The sequence below is a fragment of the Oncorhynchus nerka genome, linkage group LG3 (assembly GCF_034236695.1).
Source record: "Oncorhynchus nerka isolate Pitt River linkage group LG3, Oner_Uvic_2.0, whole genome shotgun sequence".
NCBI lineage: Eukaryota > Metazoa > Chordata > Actinopteri > Salmoniformes > Salmonidae > Oncorhynchus > Oncorhynchus nerka.
In genome coordinates, this window is record NC_088398.1 from 50,235,116 (window position 1) to 50,259,434 (window position 24,319).

A 24,319-nucleotide genomic window follows, 5' to 3' on the forward strand; every position below is an offset into this window, starting at 1 on the left:
GCTCTCTTAAGTTTTTATTTATTTTACCTTTATTTAACTAGGCAAGTCAGTTAAGAACAAATTCTTATTTTCAATGACGGCCTAGGAACAGTGGGTTAACTGCCTGTTTAGGGGCAGAACGACAGATTTGTACCTTGTCAGCTCGGGGATTTGAACTTGCTACCTTTCGGTTACAAGTCCAACGCTCTAACCACTAGTTTAAGGGGAATGTAAAGTAATAGATTAAAGGGTACTTAAATGCTGACAGGCATATGGACCAAAGCATGTACATGGGGTGGTCTGCATAACAGGCTTTATTTTGAAGACAAAGCTATACCCCATACATGTCATGTGAAATATGAGCGTAATACTGATTAACTACAGAGCTGAGTGTCAGAACAGCTTGTTGTGACTGAATCGACATATTTTTGGTGTAATTTATGATGACTAATTCACAGTGGTGTAAAGTACTTAAGTAAAAAATACTTAAGTCGTTTTTTGGGGGGTATCTACTTTACTTTACTATTTATATTTGACAACTTTTACTTTTACTCCACTATGTTCCTAAACAAAATAATGTACTTTTTACTCCTTACATTTTCCCTGACACCCAAAAGTACGAGTTACATTTTGAATTCTTAGCAGGACAGGAAAATTGTCTAATTCACACACTTATCAAGAGAAAATCCCGGTCATCCCTACTGCTTCTGATTTGGCACTGACTAAACACAAACGCTTCATTTGTAAATGACGTCTGAGTGTTGAAGTGTACCCCTGGCTATCCGTTAATTTTAAAAAATCAAGATAATAGTGCCATCTGGTTTGCTATAACCAGAATAAGGAATTTCAAATGATTTATACTTTCACTTTTGATACTTAAGTATATTTTAGCGATTACATTTACTTTTGATACGTAAGTACATTTAAAGCCAAATATTTTTACTCAAGTATTATTTTACTAGGTGACTTCCACTTTTACTTGAGTCATTTTATTTTAAGATATCATTACTTTTACTCAAGTATGACAAATGGGTACTTTTCCACAACTGCTAATTCATACAGGAAAAAGGAACATTTTGACAGATCTCACTTCTAATTGTAGGCATGCACTCAGTGTTGCCTTTATTTGTTTGAGAGGCCCATTCAGACTGGCAATTAATCTACTGTTGGCCTGCCTGGCTGACTATCTCCTTGGTAACAGAATGTAAACATTCAAGCTACTTAGGAGGGGAGGCATGCACACTGCACAAGGAAGGAGAGCAGACATGCACTGAAGAAGCTAAACTAGGAGGTTTTCTTATAAAACAGCTGCTATTAAAATGCAGAACACTATATTTGTTTGTCAAAGAACATTGGAGTAAATGTGAAGCATGAAAATTGGGCAAAGGATTGAGTAAGACATTTCAAAGTTTGAGACCAAGAATACTGAAGGTGAGTAAAGTTGTTCATTTCACTCAACTACTGCTTTTCTTTTTCAAGACTTCTTGCTTTAACTATGTCCATTCTGACTGACACTTTTAGTACTATTCCATTAATTGGTTCTAGAATGCTAATCTGTAAAGAACTCCCAAAATGGTTTAAATGACTAGTTGTCAGTCATGAATCCACTAGGATGCTGGTTAATGTTCCAGGGATGAATAGTTGTTGTTATTATGATGCCAGTCAGGCCTGTGGTTTGTATTAGCTCTCATTAACTCGTTGTCATTGTCTAAGTCACATCATGAGTCGGTGTTTGTGTCCCTAATGGCACCCTATCCCCTACATTTGTGTTTCTCAACTCCAGTCCTCCAGTATTCTCAACAGTGCACATTTTTGTTGTTGCCCCGGACAAACTCACCCAATTCAACTCATTGATGGCTTGATGATTAGTTGACAAGTTGAATCAGGCGTGCTTGTCTGGGGATACAACCAAATGTGTACTGTTGAGGGTACTATATATATAGTGCCTTCAGAAAGTATTCATACCCCTTGACTTATTCCACATTTTGTTGTGTTATATTCTGAATTCCAATGGTTTTTCTCAACCATCAACCCACTATACCAAACAATGAATGTTAAAACATGCTTTTAGAAATGTTAGAACATTTATTGGAAATGAAATACAGAAATATCTAATTTACATAAGTATTCACACACCCATGTTAGAATCACCTTTGCCAACAATTACAGCTGTCAGTCTTTCTGGGAAAGTTTCTAAAGCCTTATTCACATTAGCAGGTTGAAGTGACACAAGTCAAATTTGAGCCATGTCACCAAATTACTATTGTCTGAACTCTGAACACACACAAATCCAATTTGGTTGCTTGTAACTTGCTGTTTGGACAGTAATTATTCCAAAACGGATTTGAAAAACAGAACTGATTTGAGCATTAAGGCCTGTAGTGTGAACAAGGCAAGAGCGTTGCACATCTGGATTGGGCAATATTTGCTCATTATTCTTTTCAAAATTCTTTAATCTCTGTCAAATTGGTTGTTGATCATTGAAAGACCATTTTCAGGTCTTGCCTAAGATTTTCATGCATATTTAAGTCAAAACTGTAACTCGGCCACTCAGGAACATGCACTGTCCTCTTTGTAAGCAACTCCAGTGTAGATTTGGCCTTGTGTTTTAAGTTATTGTCCTGTTGAAAGATTAATTCATCTCCCAGTGTCTGGTGGAAAGCAGATATCCAGGTTTTTCTCTGGGATTTTGCCTGTGCTTAGCTCTATTCCGTAAACATTTTTATTGTGAAAAACTTCCCAGTCCTTAATGATTACAAGCATACCCATAACATGATACAGCCACCACTTGAACATATGTAGAGTGGTATTCAGTAATGTGTTGTTTTGGATTTGACCCAAACATAACACTTTGTATTCAGGACATAAAGTTAATTTCTTTGCCACATTTTTTGCATTTTTACTTCAGTGGTTTATTGCAAACAATGCATGTTTTGGAATATTTGTATTCTGTACAGACTTGTTTCTTTTTACTCTGTCATTTAGGTTAGTATTGTGGAGTAACAAAAATGTTGATCCATCCTCAGTTTTCTCCAATCACAGCCATTAAACTCTGTAACTGTTTTAAAGTCACCATTGGCCTCATGGTGAAATCCCTGAGAAGTTTCCTTCCTCTCTGGCAACTGTTAGGACGGACGCCTGTATTTATGTAGTGACTGGGTGTATTGATACACCATCCAAAGTGTAATGAATAACTTCACCATGCTCAGATGGATATTCAATTATTGCTTTTTATTTTTTACCCATCTATCAATAGGCACCCTTCTTTGTGAGGCAGATAGACATTTCAGCTTTTCATTTTTTTGTAAACATGTCTAACAACATAATTCAACACTATGGGGTATTATGTGTAGGCACCGTAGTGCATTACTTTTGCATCAAAAGTATTACACTGTATAGGGCCCTCAAACACAACTCTGGACATCAAAGCCAGTTCCACTGCTTTTTCTCCATTGTTCCCCTCTAATTTAGAGGGGACTCTAGGTGTGTGCAATTAATTATGAGGTAGAACAGAAAACCAGTAGGCTCTAGACCTTGTAGGGTAAGCGTTCAATACCGCTGGTATAGGGGATATAGGACACCATGTGAGAGGCAGTCATTCTCTGATACACATGATACAGTAACGAGAGGAAATGTCCTCCACTCCACCTCTCCTACTGGAGCTTATGATATTATAGTAATTATTATAAGCAGGTGCGCTAGATTAGGGTTGGCGTGAAAACCTACTGAACGGTAGCTCTGAAGGAACAGGGATGGAGAGCCCTAGAGGCTTGCATCAACATTCAACACAAACATGCTGAAGCCCCACACCATACGTGGAGGTACCAGATCTTGAAAGAGGAGAGTAACCACAGCAAACAAACCAAGCTGAAAGGCAGCAAGCTACAGAGCAACAAAACAACCTTCACTGTTATCTCTTACATTCATCCATCTGGCTTCTATTTTCGCCAACTTGTCAACAGGACCCTTGTGGATGATGGAGAGTAGTGAGAGAAGGGTTCTGGGGGCTGGTATTGAGGTGCTGAGGGGAGAGCTGGAGGTGGTAGACCTGGGGCTGGAGGAGCTGGGAGATTGTCCCTGGGAGGAGGTGGATGTTCCCCGCATGGAGGGGGGCTGTACTCCCCTTATCACTGCCTGCCAGAAGGGCTTGACTGAGGTAAGCATCATTGGGGGAGGGGAATTTGGTTTAGGGGGAGGTCTGTCTGGTATGTTAGTCTGCTTCAGTGACCCTTTGACTGAACTGATGTGATTAGTATTCTTATTGTTAGTGAATAAGCCTATATATTTGAATGGAAACACAGCATGGCTGATATGCTTTATACAGACTTTGTTCTGTTTATGTGGTTGCATGTCTATTAGTCTTGCACATTGTAATCTATATTCAACAAAAGCATCACTGTGTGAATGAAGGAATATTTAAATCAAAAACAGTTTAACATACTGTGAGGATGTGAACAATCCATTTAAACACAGGTGTTGACCGATGAAAAATTCTAGACTATTTTTTTTTTTTATCCCTCAATGTGACATTGAGGGAGGGGGGGTGAAGAACCATGATCATTCTCTGGAGATACACTATCAAAACAACCACATTACTTTGTTAGTAGTGTGTCTAAGGCCACAGGGAAACAATTGTTTGCATGTGTCCCAGGAGTTGGGTCTTTCTGGCTTTTGTTTTGACTCTGTATGATTTCACAGATTTCACTGTTGCCAAAGCAAAACATGGCATTGTACGATGTACACTGAGAAAACATGCAATAAACCCCATACTATTATGCTGGCTGTCATTTACTTGACCTTTGCCATTTTGAAATAGGGGACCAAAGCATGTTATTAACCCTACCCTACCAATAAAACATAGGAGGAGGGGGGGTATTTTAATGTAAATTTTGTTGTCAGGTTGTACACTTCCTTCTGAAAAGAGGAGCCGATGTGACTCTGTGCAACCATAGCAACCAGACACCACTGCATGTGAGTCTTCCAGTCCTCCAGGGGGTGCTGTTATCAGCCATGTTCAGGGCTCTGCCCCACCAGACCCAGCTCCTCCAGGCTGCTTGGCAGGGAGACCTCCACTCCCTGCAGCACCTTCTGGTAAGTCCGCCTCCCCCAAAACTCCTTTACAACGCCCCACCATAGACCACACACACACACGCGCACAAGCACACACCAATCGCGCACACAGTCACTGCCACCGCCACTGATATCACTCCCAACGCCCTTTACATTGTGTAACTGGAAATGTGACACACAGCATCAGGTGCTTGTCTAACAACAGGGTAGGCTAGAGTTTAGATTAGCACAAAGGACAGCATTGTATGGATGCAGCCGAAGCAGCTATGAGCATTCCATCTGTAATCATCTCCAGGATATTTCTCATTTGACCTTTCTTTGTTCGTAATGTGTAACTCGCAGGCACCAATGCTGAGCCTATATCTCTATGTCTGTGTTGCAGGCCCAGTGGACGTGAACACTCAGAACCGCGACGGGCTGACCCCTCTAATGCTGGCTGTGAGGGACGTCGACTTGTTTGAGGAGCTGGACGTCCGGTTGCCATGGGAATACAGACCTGTGGAGGTGGTCAGGGAACTGCTGGCTCTCTCAGCGTAAGGAAACCTGCAACAATGACAATATCACTTTGGTTTTGTTATTACAACAGCCTAAAACATTACATTATTACAGAACCTTATTGCAAAATGACCGTATTATTACTGCAATACAATTTTATTACAATCTTACAACATAATAATATATTCCACCTCCCAAGCTAACAACTTCCTTGTTCCATAACAGCACTCACAAATACTTTTTCACCTTGCCCCTGCATTTTCATTGGTCTATACGCCGCCTTCCGCTCTATAAATTATGTTAATTCTTCTCCCTCTTTCAAACAGTGACCTGGGGGTGTGTGATGTCAACGGCTGTTCTGCTCTTCACTATGCTGCACAGATAGAGAGCCCCCTGAAAGACGAACTCATCCACATGATGGTTGAGTCCCTCAGACAGCCAGGTATAACATGACTTTCAACCAAGATGGTCAGACAATGTTGTTACTACAGTTATTGCGGTGTAATTACATGACATGACTTTCAACCATGATGTTCAGACAAATCCAACATAACACAACTCAGATGTTTGGTATGGTTTGATATATTCTGTTTACTTTTGAGGATATTCCAGGGAAATACTTCTCTATCCAAGTACAAACCATGTGATCTGTTGGTTATACACATACTAGTACCACACCAAATCTGCTTGTTTGTGGCATTTCGTTCTTATGACATCACAGCACTCAGGTCATGTACAACATGATGCCTTATAAGTTTTCAAATCGATCCTGACAGAAATGCAATACAGATTTGACTTATCTATTAGCTTAGTGTATAGCACAGGAGGCTGCTGAGGGGAGAACTGCTCATAATAATGGCAGAAACAGCACAAATGGAATGCCATTAAACACATGGAAACCATATCTCTGATACCATCCCACGTATTCCGCTCCAGCCATTATCATGAGCCCCTTCTGCCCAATTAAGGTGCCACAAACCTCCTGTGGTGAATAGTATTGATTTAGTCGATCCGTGCAGTGTGTACTTGCGTAATCAAATGTTTTCCTGAGCTTGGAGGAGGGGTCAAAGCCAGCACTCATATGGGAAATCCTGGTGAATTCCTGAGGGGCTGAGTGTGTGAGAGGGCCTTGTTTCCTAATTGTGCTCACTGACTCCACTAACTCCACACCTCCGTCTCATTCTGCCCTGGTCAACAAACAGCGCCCACGCCCCTGGACCTGCAGTGCTTCCACCCTGATGAGCTGAGAGTAAACTCCCCCAGCCCCTCTCCCTCTCTAACCGATGAGCTGAGAGCAACAAACTCCCCAAGCTCCTCTCCCTATCTGACCCAAAATGTCCTCATTCAGACTGCTGCCAGCACAGAGGTAAGTGATCCTCCGGTTGTACAGTTATGTAAGAAGTGTACAAGTCTGTAATTTTGTGGAGACCTACTTCCTCATGTGATTTTGTTCACTATGTGTTAACACATTTTAAGATCATCAAACATATTACAAGACAAGTTAGTTGTATTGCATCAAAATAAATGTACTACAACATAGCTTCTGTCTCAAATGCATTATTTATTACTTGCCCAAATAAACTTAATCAATTAAAAGGCTTAATCCATAGTGGCTCTTCCCCTAAAGCAATGGGGCCCAATTCACCAGAGACCTGAGTTACATCAGTGTAATTGGCTGGTGGGGAGTCTGTGTTCTGACTAGACGACTCTTAGCTATATCCTGACTTTGCTTTGAAGTGGCCTTAACAGGTGAGACAAGGGCAGGGAGCGCAGCTGGCTACTGTCTGGTGTCTAATGACCCAGCCCACTTATTGAATAGCGGAAGGGCAGATGGTTATAAGAGGCTATCCCAGGGGCACACAAACATAGCAGACTGGGCACTAACGTGAAGCTATATAATATTTTAGGGCCCCCCCCCAGGGAAATTAAATGGGGTGGAGTTGTTAATCAGATGTTTAACAATCTAATTCGTTATAGGCTCTGAAATAAATGTCAGTTGAACATAACAACCACTAGCTACAACAACAGTCACCATCGTCCTCCTAACTGCACTTAGGACAGTGATATCATAGATATTTTTGTGGTTTCATGCCAAATGCCACAGGGTTTAAGGCTACTTATGACCATTCTTATTTTCCCATTGTAGGATTTGCTGGAGTCTCCAGAGTGCGTTCCTTTATCCGACCATCATAAAGCCATCAATCAAGGTAAGCTGTATTTCCTTATTGTGCACTGTCACCTACAGTAGGTAGGGTCTTGGACAGTGACTCCTTGTGTCCCTGGTCTGTGTGCCCTGTTGGCTCTACACAAGACCACCCCCTCCTCCCAAACACACTCTTCCCCTCTCTTCACACACTGGGCCTATCCCACAAAGAGACAGCCACAAAGGCCAGCCCTGCCATGGCCCAAGCTGATTGGGTCAGTGTGCTAAATCACTCCCCTCAAGGAGACACAATACAGACTCCCAGCTGGAAACCTTCCTGACTCCTGTCAGACACACACAACAGAACAGAGTTGCTCAGAGAGCGAAAACGAGAGCGAGCGAACGAGAGGTGAACAGCCCCTCTCAATCTCATTCTGTCATATAATCTGAGTAGGTTGAGAGGAGGGTAGATTGGACTAACTGGCTCTGAAACAGGTAACGTCTATTGTTTCTTATGTTGTTTTCCAAACACTTTGTTTGGAAAGTACTGTAAATGCTAAATGTCATTTGTAGTTTTCTGCACATAGGCTGTGTATAGAAATAGTTGTGTGTAAAAACAACATGTAAATAGTGTAAAATGTTTGGTATTATGCAGTGATAATAAATTATATTATTGGTTCAGTTGGATCTTGGTGAAATTCTACTGAACATAAACAGTGTCATGGTGGAGCATCTGGACTCCCGAGTGGCGCAGCGGTCTAATGCACTGCATCTCAGTGCAAGAGGCGTCACTACAGTCCCTGGTTCGAATCCAGGCTGTATCACATCCGGCTGTGATTGGGAGTCCCATAGGGCGGAGCACAATTGGCCCAGCGTCGTCCCCGTTTGGCCGTCATTGTAAATAAGAATTTGTTCTGAACTGACTTGCCTAGTTAAATAATGGTTAACTGGAGAAAAAAATAATCTGATTTGTCAGTGGACTGTTGTGATACCGAATGCTATCCTACGTGTAACAGAGGAACCATTCACTGTTGGCTTGGGACTTTTGCTGTTGACACACAGTAGCAGTAATGTCCCTGCTGTGTGTGAAAGGTACATCAACCCCTACTGACCTCGGGCTGTGTTGGGTCCTGTAGATAAGGGGCTCTCCCTCTCCTTCCAGAGCGCCATGGATACCCTGATGGACATGAGGCAAGCCTACCAAGATCTGGGGAAGGGTAGCAGGTGGGCACGCACACACGCTCCATGTTAATTAGAACGGCTATAAATTAATACAACAATACAGTAACCACAGGGCAAATTGAGTCAGGAACACACCCAAACACCAACACCTGTTCATACAGACACACACAAACACTTATGCACACATCCTTGCTATTAACAAGCTCTCTCACACACAAACAAATCCACCGTATGATAGTCCCTCCTCCTTGTGTGTACTTCACCCCCACACCTCCCTCACTTACATAAATACAGAATAAGAAGTGTCCAGTTACACAGTCAGGCCAGCAGTCATCATGTCAAGGGCATGCCAATCTTCCCAAACAGAGAACAGAGGGAGACCGAGAGAAACAGAGGGAGGGAGGGAGAAACTGAGGGAGAGTCTACTTTGCTTTCTGAAACAGATCATTGTCTGTAGGGCTCTTACTGCTGAAAGAGGTCCAAAGGGATCCTGGGAGAATAAACCCCTTTGAAAAGTTCTCACTTTACAGCAACAGCCAGCGTCCTTCTGCTGTGCCCTCTGTCCTGCATCCACAAAGAACAGAGAATGTCCATCCCTTTCAATTGCACTGTTTTCATTATTAGGAAATTATATAAGATTACCCTACGTCTCAGCTCCAGGTTTTGTGAATTATAGATGATTTTAATGAACCAAATTATTTTACCAAGATTACCTGTGAAGAGCATTGTGAGGTGCAAAATATTTATTCTCAAATCTACTTTGTTCTCTCTCCAGTCAATGTTCATCTCTACCCAGTCTGTGGTTCAGAGCCAGACACTTAGACAAACTGGATCCTACACCGGGGCTATTGAAGACCACAGGAAGCTCATCCTGCCTGCCTGTTCCCCCCAGGCTCAGATGGGAGGCTGTGGCCCCCAGCCCGGTGGCCCCTCACCCAGCCCAGCTGAGCCAATCTGCCCCCGGTCTATTGGAGCCTCTCCTGGACTCTCTGGTCCAGGCCAGAGTTCACATCCAGAACAGTTAGTAATATAATCATTACTATCTGCTAAAGGCTTAGAGGACAGTATAAAGGTCAGCATGTTGTTGATTCATTTGTTTAGGTTAAGGTCATGCTCATGAATGTGTTTAGAGAAGTACTCTTTGTTGAGGAAAAAGTTGTGTCATTTTGTGTTTGTAAAGCTTGGCATGTTCTTGTCTTGCAGGGCTTGGATGTGGTGAAACAGAGAAAAAAAGCAGTGGTCGAAAGGTAGGTCAACGCAAATAAATCGTGTTTTATTCGTACATCACATTTTCATACAGCTTCCTTAGTTTGTAAATCTGTAATCTGCTATTTATTCACTGTTGCCTTTTCCAATCATCTCTGTCCAGGGCTCCTTCCCTGCCCTGCTTCCAGGCCCCATCAGGACCCCCAAGCTGTTAGCCCCTCTGGAGGGGAGGCATAGAAACGGAGGAGTGCTGCCCGGCCTGAAGCACCCTTCTCCCCTAAAGCCCATCAGCCTTGTGCCCCTGACCTCCATGTCCTCCATAACCTCCAGGCTGAGGAGGGAGAGGCTGGCCAGGACCAGGGTGAGCCCCAGAGGGTCCCCAGGCACCAGAGGGGGCAGCGAGGAGAGCAGCTTCAGTAGCCAATCCTCCATTGACTTGGAGGTAGAGGTGGATGACAATAAGAGAGACTTAAGAGACCTAAGAGAGACTACAGCAAAACAACACGCTGGAGAGACTTTAGAGGGAAGGTTGCAGTTGGATCTAGACTCATCTGGAAAGTTTAATGTTGGAGATTACAGTCAGGATAATGCAGACCATAGGAATAGGGAGTCGACAAGACATCAGGGTGCCTTTCCTAGGGATAACAAGGAAGGAGTATCTATCAAATCTGACCCTGGAGGGAGAGGGTACAAAGCAATAATTGAGTTGAGTCACCAACTTAACCCCGATTTGACGAATTTCAAAGATGTTAACAGCACTTCATGCTTTGAGAGGGACTGTGAGGGTGAGGTTGTGGCAGTGGAATGGACGAAGGTGATGTGCTCAGGGGGTCTCTCAAAAGAGACTACAAGTACTGAGCCAACTACCACATGTCCCTTTGCATCTAAAAGAAATGGAAACAAAGAGATTCAAGTTGATGACAATGCAAAGACTAGTGTTGTGGACGACACCGAGTATCAATGTCTTCCTTCTACTGTGAATGTCACACTACCTGAATTAAACCCTCCTACAGAGAAAAAGATCAAACCTATCAAGCCTGCCAAGAACAAGGAGAGTAGAGGCAGCACTAGCATCCAAACCAATCAGTCTTTCAACGTCTTGGCACACAAAGATCACATTCGGGGGAACAGCAAGTCCAAAAGCAACCTGAGGACTTCACCCATTCCTTCACAAGTCAAAGGCAAAGTCAGAAAACCTCCCGATCTCATCGTCAATGGGATAACCTCTACAAAGACTGGTCAGAAAAGCACAGACTCAACCTCTGTCAGAACGAGGGTTACAGAGCCCATACATCCAAGCTGCAAAAAGCTGAACAACGACAAAAAGGCACTTAAAATAAAAGTACCTTGTCAGAAACATATTCAGCAGAGGGAACCGAAAAGTGCCAGACAAGCCAAGACTGGGTCACAACTGGGGACCCTGAGGGCCAAGTCAGCCGTGGACTACATCACGTATAGTGATATCTTCCAGGAAATCAACACCGGGGATGAGGAGGGACCAGTCATCTATGAGATGTTTGCCGGCCCGGTGTTTGACAACATAAGAGTTTCCAGTTCAAGTGAGAGGACGAGGCAGGTCCTGTCTGCCCCGTCTAGGAAGACCCAAACCCACAGGACCAAACACAAATGCCCTAAACCACTGGAGAGCAGAAGAGTGAGGCGAAGCCCTGTGGACAAGGCCAAGCAGAGGAAGAACAGGGCTATTAGGCCTATATCCAGGGGAAAGTCGCATCTGACGCCTATCGCCAGCACGCATGACAAAGACCACGTGGTGGTTATTTCTGGGCTTGACTTGCAAATCCACATCCAGACTAAGACTGAGCTGGTCCTCGGTAAAGATGGAGAAGAGACCGTCTCTCCCAGCACACCCGAGGTTCAGGAGGGGGACCATATGTTGTCACTGTCAGTGATCGAAGAAGTGCTGTCTATGTCCAGCCATACGCCAAACCCACTAATCTCTCACCACTGGCCGAGAGACGAAACCTCCCCCAGTCAGACAAAGACTAAACTCACATCTCATTCTGACCTAGATGATGATCACCACCATGTGCTGCACAATAGGGGACCCATGGCGAACATGTCAGAAAATGAGAAAAACAAGGCAAATCATTTAGACCATTCATCCACCCCATCCAATTGCCCTGTGCAGCCTAAGATCAACACCTGGACCTCAGGTAGCTGTGACAGCAGGACAGTGTCCCCTGTGTTCCAGAAGTTTCTGGATGATGTGGGGGAGGGACCACTGACCGATGACCTGCTCCGTTGTCTGGCAGAAGAGCTGATATCACTGGATGAGAGAGATGGTGTATGTCCAGAAAACAACTGTGACTCAGACCAGAGGGAATTCAGAAACAATTCTGAGCTGAGATGTGAGAAGTCATTACTGGGGGTAAGTTGGAGTACCTACACCAATTACAGCTAATCATATATACACACACATACGTGTGGTTGTGTGTGTAACTTCTCACCCTGTGCGGTTGTCCATTAGGATTTTACATCACCTGGAGAAGTGCTCAGTGGGTCTGGGTTAGTAGTGGATGATGCCATCACCTGGAGGAAAGGAGAAGTGCTGGGCAGAGGAGCTTATGGAACTGTGAATACATGTTTGCTTCTCAATTGCCTCGTAGAAAAGGAAAAGTCACATCACAGTAAAGAGAACCAATCATGCCAACACCCAAACCTTGCTATAGTTGTATAATCCCATATCAAAACAAGGCTACCTTCATTATATAGATATTCAAATGAAACAGTCAAGCTTATCTCTAGGGTCTCAAATTAGCTCCTGAGCATGCCTGTAATAGGAATTTTAAAACTTCATATTTACGCTGTTTTTAGGTGTACTGTGGACTGACCAACCAAGGCCAGCTGATAGCCGTAAAACAGGTGGCCCTGGACGCCTCAGACCTCGAAACCGCAGACAAGGAGTACAACCGTCTACAGGAAGAAGTAGACCTCTTAAAGAACCTCCATCACGACAACATTGTGGGATTTCTGGGCACCTCTCTGCGGGACCACATGGTCAGCATCTTCATGGAGTATGTCCCCGGAGGCTCCATTGCCAGCGTGCTCCACCGCTTTGGTCCCCTTCCGGAGCGCGTCCTGGCCCTGTACACCCGCCAGATCCTGGAGGGCGTGTCCTACCTGCACCTCAACAGGGTCATCCACAGGGACCTGAAGGGGAACAATGTGATGTTGATGCCTACGGGAGTAGTCAAGTTGATAGACTTCGGCTGCGCCCGCCGTTTGAGATGCCTCACTCATACGTACAGTCATAGTGACCTCCTGAAATCGGTGCACGGCACGCCCTATTGGATGGCGCCAGAGGTAATCAACGAGACGGGTCACGGCAGGAAGTCGGACATCTGGAGCGTGGGGTGCACAGTGTTTGAAATGGCCACGGGGAAGCCGCCGCTGTCACACATGGACAAGATGGCAGCGCTGTTCTACATTGGGGCGAGGCGAGGCCTAATGCCCTCGCTGCCTGACAGGTTCTCAGAGGACGCCAGGGATTTTGTTCAAGTCTGTCTGACCAAGTGAGTTGATTTACAATTCTGTCCTACATATAGATTTACAATTCTGTCCTACATATATTTTTAAAGGCATAGTTCAACTAAATGACTGGATGTTTCCTTACCTTGAACCTGGTCTCCGAATATGAGGATTGGGATCTACTCTGGGTTTATATAGAATGCTACGAAGTAAAACAGTGTGGATTAACATTTCAGTAACTTAATTAGATTACCAATTACTAAGTCAAAGACAAATGTGATAACTCACCAACAGTCAGTAAATCATGATAATAAAAGGGCATCCAAGTTGAATAACATTAATCTGTCCTCTTTGCAGTGACCAGAAACAGCGCCCGTCTGCAGAACAACTATTGGACCACCCTTTCATTCCTAACAATGTGATCTTAGTTTAGGACCTACACTCAAAGCTGTTAGGAAATAACGCCAGATGTGCCAATCAGGAACACCTATCAATCATTTATATAACATGTCCAAATTGTATTTTTAAATGCCCTTTCAAATGTATTGCTTAAAACTTAGATACTTTCCCTAGGCTATTACACAAATAATTCCTTGAATAATAACAAGCATTTGTCAAACATATTGCATCCATACTTTTCATATAGCATACAGTAAATACCAACCATACAACATAGGTAATGTTTTAAGGTAGTGGTAACCGTAAGATTTATTTGTAGAACAAAAAAAACAAAAAAATGGATGTCAAGGTTTGCATTTGCCTTCTTGTTGAGACCAAACCACTGTAATAATGTCTGTGCCCAAGAGTATAATCACTATCAGTACTGGGGAAATATACCATCTTGGCCTCAATACAAACTCTCTGCACACTGAAATAAAGGACTAACCAGTCAAAGAACAGTTACTATTGTGTGTCCAGAATTGAGAACGATATACTCCATATATATTAGGAAACTGACCCGTTGGAGAACAGCATACAAGCCACCGTACTGTATCAACACTGACAGCCTTTACTGCTAGCCTGGTCCCAGAACGGTTGGTGCTCTTGCCTACTCCATTGTCAAGCCATATCAATTACATAAGGAGTTGGCAAGAGAGACTGGCATCCAGGCTATTTTTATGCTGTTGTTTTCTTTCACCAGACATAAACAATACTACATTACTTACCTACAGCTTTGTATCTATGGGCTACAGCGTCAAGCCAAGTAACAATTTTGTGTAAATGCTCTTCACAGCAAAGGTTAGGCATGTAAACGTTATAGCACTATTATTATTGTCCTCTTCTCATGTATGTCTTTAGTTTTTTTTGTGAGGCAAAGCCTTTGGCATCCAGCTTAAGGTAATCTTGGAAGTCAAAAAAAAAAAGTGTACAAATTGCATGGCCTCTGACAACATGCCAGGTGGTTGTTACTGTTTGTAGGGTCTGGATTGGCTGAGTTGGAAAGGTCGAAGTTCAAGTGCCATCTCCTGGCAGCCACCCATGTGTAGTACAGGCTCTAAGCACAACACAGGAATGCGGCAGTCAGAATCACCGATGATAGGACTCCTACATCAAGTTACAATAGTATTTTTTCCCAATATATATATCTTGTTATAGTTACAAGCAGCTCCAAACCTGAGTATTTATGGTATAGCTTTTTAAACATACAAAAATGTATGTACATTTATCTTTACTTTCTGTAAACAGCGGTCAGCTTTCTGAGTTATCCCTTTGATGATCGCATGCAGATCCTACATACAGTATTCAGCATAAAAAAGGAAAAAATAATTCAAGAGAAATAAACAACTAAAAATCCAACTTCCATTGGCAGCCATGTTTGGCCTGCCTTTACTTCTGTCTGAGCTAAGCCCCCTCCTGCCACAACGGAGGGCTACTTGACATGTTTTCTCACCAGAATGGATAACAACTGTGGCAATGCTGTTTAAATTATTATTTAAAAGAGACTGTTAGAAATTGCACCTTTCGTGCCTTTTCAGTATTTATACTTTTTCCCCCTCCGAACATGGGAGATTTAAACTCGGATGACCCCCTAACACTCACACACGTCCGCATTCCATGACCCATCCTGAGAATATGGAGGACAAAGCAGCAATTACACATTGAAAGGGGCAGGACTATACAAGCACTGCCAAAATATCAGATGATCAGGAAGCATTCCTTTCTCTCTTTTTGCCTCAAACGTTGAGATGTCCTACACTTTCCGTTATATTTTTTACTTTACCTTCCTATGCTTTGCTACAAAGGGTTCATGAGTTAATTCCTTGGGCACTTGAGAGAATCGAGCATGTCAGAAGTGTTTGTAGTCTGCCCGTTGGCAGCAAACGCCCGGCTGGCTCCCTCAAGACTGCGGCTCTCCACTGGCTTCTTGTCCAGTTTCACTAGGGCGTTGAGATGTTCGTAGCCCACCTGGTATGTGACAGGGGGAGGAGGGGGGGGGGGGGGGAGGGAAGGTTAAAACCAGAGCTGTGACTGAGACGACACACACTGTGACTGCAGCTGAACAGAGGAACAATGAGAGGAGGAGGAACTACCTGCGCCGCCCTTGGAGCTTTTGCTCGTTTTGGAGGAGTGGTGGTTGTGGCTTGCGACGTGTGGGTGCCCCCTCTTGCGGGAGGAGCTGGAACCAGAGCTAGGGGCCATGCCCGCCACCCCCTCAACACCCCCCAGCCCTAGGGGTCTCCGGAGGACGGCTGGCCCGGCCCCCGCTGGCCCCTCGGGACCCCTCGGCCGTTGCCACTGTGCTGTGCTGCATGAAGGTGAGAGTGGCCGTGCTGCTTGTGGTGGTGGCGGTGGGTTGAGTGTTCTCGGTGCTTCTCCTTGCTCACTAGCGGGCTGGAATGTTTGCTCTTGGCCCCGCCCTCATCAGAAGAGCTGTGGCGCTCCGAGGACACCTTGATTTTCATCTTCAGCTCCTCTTTGCTGGCCACGCCCCCCTGAGAAGGAATTGGAAGGCGGAGTTTGAGTGAGCCCCCCTTGTCCCGTTTGTCAGAGGGGACCTTGTCCTGGCCTGGCGTGGCGAGCTTCATTTTAAGAGGGGAGGCAGTGGTGCTGCTGCTCCCAGGGTTAGGGTGGAGCTGCATGTGTTTCCTGTGGTCTGATTGGACAGAGGGTATATATGAGTCCCTGCCCTCAGGCTCGAAACTCTGCTGCTCTGCCCTGCGTTTATGCTGCACCGCCAGCTCAGCAGCGTGCTTCTCTCTATACTTGTCCAGGGACATTTTCTGAGCCGGTGGGGGCGGTGGAGGGAAAATTGGCTGTTGTTGCTTCCCCACACCCCCCCCTGACCCGACCTTGTGTTCATGTTTAGTAGGGTTGAACTCTCCTGACTTATCGGGTCTGTTCGGGTTCATTGGAGGACCCTGCTGGAGGCCAAGTGCATCCGTTTTGAGGGAATAGCTTCCTCCCTCCAAGCGACCCCCCGTATCCTGGGGCCAGTCGCTGGGGGCTGTGAAGGTGTAGGAGGTGCCCTGCATGGACGCGATAGAGTCCAGGGAGAGGGGCCCACTGGCGTGCCCTGGCAGAGGGACAGGGAACGATGAAGCGGCTTTGGAGAAGGCTGAGTTGGAGACCCCAGGGATGGCATCTCCCAGGGAATGTTCGTGGATCAGGGAGGGTCCTGGGTAGGGGTCGTTTGCCTGAGAGCCATCCCCCTTGGTCTTCTTGGCAGCTTGCGTGGTCTGGCGAGTGGGAGAAGAGCGAAAGATGGCGTGAGGAGGCGATTTTGCAAAGGGCATTATATAAAACTGTACAGCAATAAAACTGTACTACACTGAATTAAAATCAGCAGACAAGACGCTCTACAGTGTTTAACGTGAGTCAGAGGTCTTAATGATTCACTGGTGAAAAACAGAAGCTTACCCTCCAATTTCGTATCCTCTTCAACCTGCTCGGTGTCTTCTCCAGAATCTGAAGGAACTCATGCGTCAGTTCTGAAGGCAAGGAAAGATCACACTTAATGTTAACACCTAATTCATAGCAATGACATATCGCAAACATTTCTCATTGACGAAAACAAACTACTCTTCTAAACTAAACCACATTGTAACTGTGGCTATTCGACTATGAGCATAAACCAAAATCAAATCAAAGCCTCACCATCGAGAAGCTCCAGTGTGACAGAGTTGTCCACGTACTCCCACCAGTGTTTCCCGTCAGTGGAGACCGGGATCTCCCAGTTGGACCATTTACAGGCCAGGTGGATGCAGACGCAGGCGATTACTGTGGGCTTGTGTTGCAGGCAGAAGGTGGTGAGGTGGAGGCTGCGTGAAGAGAGGCCGGAGCACAACGGGTCACATGGACGAGAGGGAAGAAAAAACAAAGAGGGGGGGGGGGGGGGTCAACGTTAGTAACAGGTGCTTAGGGCTGAGGTAAAACATAGTATTAGAGAAGAATAAGAATCATTATAACAGAAATGTTAGACCCAGATTGACACAGTTGCACACTTACCAAAATAAAACAACAACTGACATGCAGAATAGATCATGAGTCAGTTTCACATTGTGGCTACCATCCTAGTGTTTACCACAAGGAGCTGCAGATATAGCAATAACTTCAATTCTATTTAAAAAAAGATGACTTATTCATTTTTTTGTGTGGGGAAAGTGACCGAATTTCACCCTTTATTGAAACATCAACCACCAATAAATAACACACAAGGTGAACATTTTATGGCAAAGTAAACTCAAGTTAATTCAAACAGACATTCATTCTGCATTCATCACACATGACTAACTGGTTATGGTGAGACATGCATAGAAATGCCTTCTTCTGGTCAACTCTAGTCCAAGTTGGTTTGAGTTCTAAAAGAACCAGAGTAATAGAGAACTAGAACGAGCTACAATACTGAACCTTACAATATTTTCTAGCACAGAGAGCTAGATATCCTACCATTTGAAAGACCGTGGTAAAAGCTGGATGGTAACCTTGTGTCACAACAAGTACAATGTCTGGACGCTAGACGTAAAAAAAATCCATAATATGCATTTTTATATCCATCTCCTGTATGACCGCACAGCCTGAGACTAGTGCGCATACAGATCAGAAGTTCCAGAATTCACCATGGCAACTAGTATTTCCATGGTTTGGATTCTAAAACAGACATTCCCATTCAAGTCAATTACATTTCTATGCTCCTACTTGCTGTGGCTGGTCATTGGATTCAGTTAAGGCATTAAGAAGCCATTTATCCTCGAATTAGAGTGATGTCTCAGGCACAGCGGCAACCTCTTATTCTCCTTGTTCACTGTCTATAAGCCTCTCCAGTTCAAACGTCTCAAACCCAGCCTGAACAGGCCGCTTTTGGAACACAACGTTGTCTTTGGCTCTTTGATAATTGTTTCTATTAAAAATATATATATATATATATATATCCATACAATTGCTGAATTACAGCACTTTACAGAAAAGTGACTATCAAAATCTGCGTCCAGACACTGTAGTTTGTTTTGAGGGCATTCAACAGTTGGAAACAAAAAGGCTATATTTAAATCCTAACCCAACATGTCATGTTAAAAGTAACCCTTTAAGGACCTAGTTCTACGAGAATTTGCAGACCATGAACTGTGAAAGGTTGTTTGTACGCGGAAAGCCAGAAACCAAGAATAATACGTATGATAATGGGCAGATGTGGCACCAAATCAGTATTTTACAATGCAATGAAATGGTGCATGAAAACATGAATTCTTCTCTTCAAAGCAAATAAAAACTTGCCATTTGAGCAGGTCCTTAATGGGTTAACATCAGAAATGTAAAATTGGCACTTCCATTTCTGTTTTATATACAAAACAGCGCATTCGGGAAGAATTCAGACCACTTGACCCGTTCCACATTGTTACGTTAAGACTTTTCCTCAAATGGATTAAATCATGTTGTTTTCCCTCTATCTACACACAATATCACAAAGACAAAGTGAAAACGGGTTTAGAAATTAATGCAAATTCATTCATTTAAAACAGAAATACCTCATTTACATAAGTATTCAGACCCTTTGCTATGAGACGTGAAATTGAGCTCAGGTGCATCCTGTTTCCATTGATCATCCTTGAGATGTTTCTACAACTTGATTGGATACCACCTGCGGTCAATTCAATTGATTGGACATAATAAAGGCACACACCTGTCTATATAAAGGTCCCACAGCTGACAGTGCATGTCTGAGAAAAAAACCAAGCCATGAGGTTGAAGGAATTGTCCGAAGAGCTCAGAGATCGGATTGTGCAGAGGCACAGATCTGGGGAAGGGTTTCCAAAACAATTACTGCATCATTGAAGGTCCCCATGAACAAAGTGGCCTCAATCATTCTTAAAAAATGGAATTAGTCTGGAACCACTAAGACTCGTCCGAGCTGGCCGCCCAGCCAAACAGAGCAATTGGGGGAGAAGGGCCTTGGTCAAGGAGGTGACCAACAACCCGATGGTCACTCTGACAGAGCTACAGAGTTCCTCTGTGGTGATGGGAGAACCTTCCAGAAGGACAACCATCTCTGCAGCACCCCATCAATCAGGCCTTTATGGTAGAGTGGCCAGACGGAAGCCACTCCTCTGTAAAAGGCATGACAACTCTCAGACCATGAGAAACAGCGTCACATCTGGAGGGAACCTGGCACCATTCCTACAGTGAAGCATGGTGGGGGCAGCATCATGATGTGGCGGTGTTTTTCAGCGGCAGGGAGACTAGTCAGGATCGAGGGAAAGATTAATGGAGTAGAGAGAGATTCTTGTTGAAAACCTGCGTCAGAGCGCTCAGGAATTCAGACTGGGGGCGAAGGTTCACCTTCCAACAGGACAACAACCCTAAGCACACAGCCAAGACAATGCAGGAGTGGCTTCGGGAAAAATCTCTGAATGTCCTTGAGTGGCCCAGCCATAGCCCAGACTTGAACCTGATCAAACATCTCTGGAGAGATATGAAAATAGATGTGCAGCGACGCTCCCCATCCAACTTGACATAGCTTGGGAGGATCTGCGGAGAACAATTGGAGAAACTCCCCAAATACAGGTGTGCCAAGCTTGTAGCATCATACCCAAGACTCGAGGCTGTAATCGCTGCCAAAGGTGCTTCAACAAAGTCCTGAGTAAAGAGTCTGATTACTTACGTAAATGTGATAAACTAATTAAAAAAATATATATACACATTTGCAAAAATGTCTAAAGAACGTTTTTTTTTTAAATAGCTTTTATCATTATGGAGTATTGTGTAGATTGATGAGGACATTTTTTTTCATCCACTTTAGAATAAGGCTGTAACGTAACAAAATGTGGGAAAAGTCAAGGGGTCTTCATACATTCCGAATGCACTGCATATGATATCATTCCACGAAAAAGTATTTGGTTAACTGACTTAAAAAATTTAAACTTAAGAAAATACTTTAAAACTATTTTGTGAAATTGGAAAAATACAAATAAAAAGAAAATAGGGTATTGGTACTTACCGGGATGACTTCTACGTTATGTTTACATCTGTGTAATCTTTAGCTGCTATTCAGGCTACCAAAGTGTCTTTTTAGACATATGCACTTTTGTAACCGAGCAAACGTGAGGTTCTAGCGCACCACTACACTTCACATTGTGCATTCAACCCCACTGTGCCAACTCTGGTCCCTTGTACAATACACCGCACTGCAACCGGGGCCGGTACCGCCAAACGCCCCCAACCCGGGGGGGCAAGGAGGGGGCTGGCGTCCCAGTAGCCACCGGCGCATAGAGGGCCGTTGGACACTGAAAGGGTACCCTGCATTAAAGGAAGCTATAGTGTGCAGTAGTCACAGTGCAACAAAGGAGGGTCAGGATAACAACCTGTTGGTAGCCATGAAATAGGAAGTCTGTGCCAGATCCTTGCTTGCTGCAAGTGAAAGAAAAAGAGGGTAAGTCTTTGCCAACCAGTAAGCTCCGGTAAGGGTTATCATTAGAAGTTCACAAATTGTACACCATGTTTTGTGAACTCTAAGGTCAACAATGACTTGTTGCACAATCATTATGTCAGCATTATCTTCCCTCCCACCCACGTTAGAGGTTGGGTGGACTAGAGGGCATGAAAGAGCAAAGAAAGAAGCCTCTACCTCTCACTAGCTGGGAACATTTCACCACATCAGTGTGTGGATGTTCAATAGTTATTTCAAATCCTGGAACAAAATACATGACAGGTGAGTTTCAACAGTAACAGTTTGTAGATGAAATGTATTAAAGTAATGTTCTATGGTTCTTCCCCTCTATTCTTTATCACAAGAGCACAGTTAGGATAACATGTGGACTATGAAAGGGAGTTCTCATTTCTTTCCATCCAAATAAGAGTGAGTATATTGGTGTTGTATAATCAAAATGGCCACAGATGGTGGCCACATAGAGTATATCGTAGTCATAGAGACCACAGATTGGAACATGCTTGGGACTGCTGTTTGCCAAGATCTGAAATTCATCATAACAGAAGAACATTTTGACCTGCGCGGGTACAATAGAATTATGGCATTGAGGAATGATCAACATGTTAACATGACAAACAATTTAAACAGTCTGAAAAATTGAAATTCACCAATGCCTGGCAGCAATGAACCAACAGAATGGTCAAACATAATATTCAAACACTTTGTAGACAAGATCAAGCTCTCACTAAATGCTCACTCAGTCAGACTTCACTTACCTAAAGTCTGCAGCACTATGGTTTCAAGTATCACCAGCTCTTGAGCTTGCTGGAGGTATGCCTGTTCAATAGACAATCATTACATGACATTTGTAATGTGTCTATCCATACCTCTATTTCAAAGCCCAATTCCAAACCATAACAGTATTGTTTTCTTAGTGTCAGTGGTTTCAACTCAGTCTCGCTACTAGGAATAATATGAGCACGAAGATCTTGCTGAGACTGGACTGAGACATCAGTCTGACAAAGCCTGAATATTGTCAATCTAGACTCGCCCTCTGGTGACAAAGGAGAATATACACTGAGTATACCCAACATTAGGAACACCTACCTAATATTGAGCTGACATCAATAAGGGACCATAGCTTTCACCTGGATTCACTTGGTCAGTCAGTCTCACGGAAAGAGCAGATATTCTTATTGTTTTGAATACTCAGTGTATACTAACACTTTGTATAAACCTTTACACTCAAACCTCAATACAATCACACAAAAGAAAGTGTTCAAGCCATTGACAAAATGGGACAAGCAGGGAGGTGGGAAGGGAAAATAAAACCTACAATACCCATACTTACATTACTCTTTGTATCAAGCGGGGTCTCTTGAGGGTTTAGACAAGCATGGGCAACTTTAATAACATGCTCAAGTTTCCGAGGTTGCTCTTCAACTTTCGCAGCTAGGAATAAGGTGGTTGGAGAAATGATCTGTAACAAAATAAATGGATTTGAATATATTAGTAAGTAAACATGTTGCAAATGGTCTGTATGGAGAAAACAGAGTCAGGCTGACTATACATAATGAAGAAAAGAAAATACTTACATTTCTGTGGAATTTGGTGAAAGAGTGGAACATATAAAATCTATGCATGTAAACAATTGCTGTATTTATTGTAAGTTGTGAGCTGGAGAAAATGGGTTAAGGAATTCAAATATATTTTAACTTACAATGTTTCATCAACTAACTAAAATTATGTATTTTAGTCCACAGATCACAGTTGCGTTTACAATCAGTCCAATTGTGATCTTTTTTTCTTCTCACCAATTGGTCCTTTGACCAATCAGATAAGCTTTAAAATCTGATGTGATCATTTTCCCCCACTGATTTATCTTTTGACCAATCACAATTGGGTTGCCTGTATAAACGCAGCCATTGTTATCCACCGAGTAAGCCATTAGTTACTTAATTAAATCAAGTCAATGAGATGTGGCAACTTCTAATCATTTGATCCACGTTGTTGACAATGCCGGATAGATACTAGCGAACTATTAGTTAAGGTACAGTAGTTAGATACATTTGATCCAGTAAGCAACGTACTAACATGGCAACCGAGCAAATTAAATTGAGAAATTCAACAATGCACGTCCTGCTTTACCTGAGTGAACTTGCTCGAGCTAACTAGCTAAGCAACTTAGTCACAACGAACAAGCTAGCTTGACAGGACCGTTCAATGCTAGCTGACTAGTGTTGGCATGCTGGGCAGCTATCACTTGTCTAAGCGAAGGAACTATGATTCATCATTGAACATCAGCGTTAGCTAAGTAACATTTCAGTTATGGTAACTAACAAGTAGTGGGCTAGTTTGCTGCTAGTTTGCTAACTATCGCCAGAGAGATGCCCTAGTTAGCTGCTAGCATGGCTAGTTTGCTAACTAGAGCCAGAGAGATGCCCTAGTTAGCTGCTAGCATGGCTAGTTTGCTAACTATCGCCAGACAGATGCCCTTCATGTTGGGTGATGTTTGCTAGTTAAACTTGGATGGATAATAACCTACACCACATTGGCACATTTGAAATGTTCTACTATGACAAAATAATGCCGAACATAAACTGCCTCTAGCGCGTGCCCCAGACACGGGCCTACAAAGAGCGCTATGTAAATCCTCCTTCCTTCGACATCTGATGACTACAAGCTTGTTTATAAAGGATACACGTTGAGTCTCTGGCCCATATCTTGAATGAGGTTAGCCGCCTGCTGTCGGTAAGATAGCTCCTTGTCCGGATCCACTCCCGAACGGCGGGACGGCGTGGCTTCGATTTGCTCCCGGGTGAAAAACCATTTTGAAGAGGATCCCCGGCACGCCGCCATAGCTCTCCAGCTTACACACAGCACACCAAGGACCGAAC

The 24,319-nt window shown here is 43.7% G+C and overlaps 2 protein-coding genes across 3 annotated transcripts; one reads left to right on the forward strand and one right to left on the reverse strand.

Moving 5' to 3' along the window:
- Window positions 1-4,866: 4,866 nt before the first annotated feature.
- On the forward strand, window positions 4,867-14,467 carry map3k19 (mitogen-activated protein kinase kinase kinase 19). Of its 2 annotated transcripts, XM_029635571.2 has the most exons (12): window positions 4,867-5,070; window positions 5,432-5,582; window positions 5,871-5,986; window positions 6,747-6,910; window positions 7,691-7,751; window positions 8,824-8,911; window positions 9,645-9,889; window positions 10,073-10,116; window positions 10,239-12,464; window positions 12,564-12,668; window positions 12,911-13,608; window positions 13,922-14,467. In XM_029635571.2, exons 2-12 carry the CDS (start codon window positions 5,479-5,481, stop codon window positions 13,995-13,997), a joined length of 3,927 nt encoding a protein of 1,308 aa, XP_029491431.2. In that variant the 5' UTR covers window positions 4,867-5,070; window positions 5,432-5,478; the 3' UTR covers window positions 13,998-14,467. The 2 variants fall into 2 exon arrangements, with proteins under 2 accessions (XP_029491431.2, XP_029491439.2); XM_029635579.2 differs by lacking the exons at window positions 4,867-5,070; window positions 5,432-5,582; window positions 5,871-5,986; window positions 6,747-6,910; window positions 7,691-7,751 and adding an exon at window positions 7,898-8,182.
- Window positions 14,242-24,319, reverse strand: LOC115110168 (cyclin-T2-like). The gene is given in 11 exon segments (XM_029635593.2): window positions 14,242-15,970; window positions 16,096-16,287; window positions 16,290-17,241; window positions 17,423-17,493; window positions 17,660-17,823; window positions 21,358-21,403; window positions 21,621-21,683; window positions 22,199-22,259; window positions 22,774-22,902; window positions 23,018-23,099; window positions 24,124-24,319. Coding segments are annotated over 11 exon segments (1,986 nt in total). The 5' UTR covers window positions 24,282-24,319; the 3' UTR covers window positions 14,242-15,902.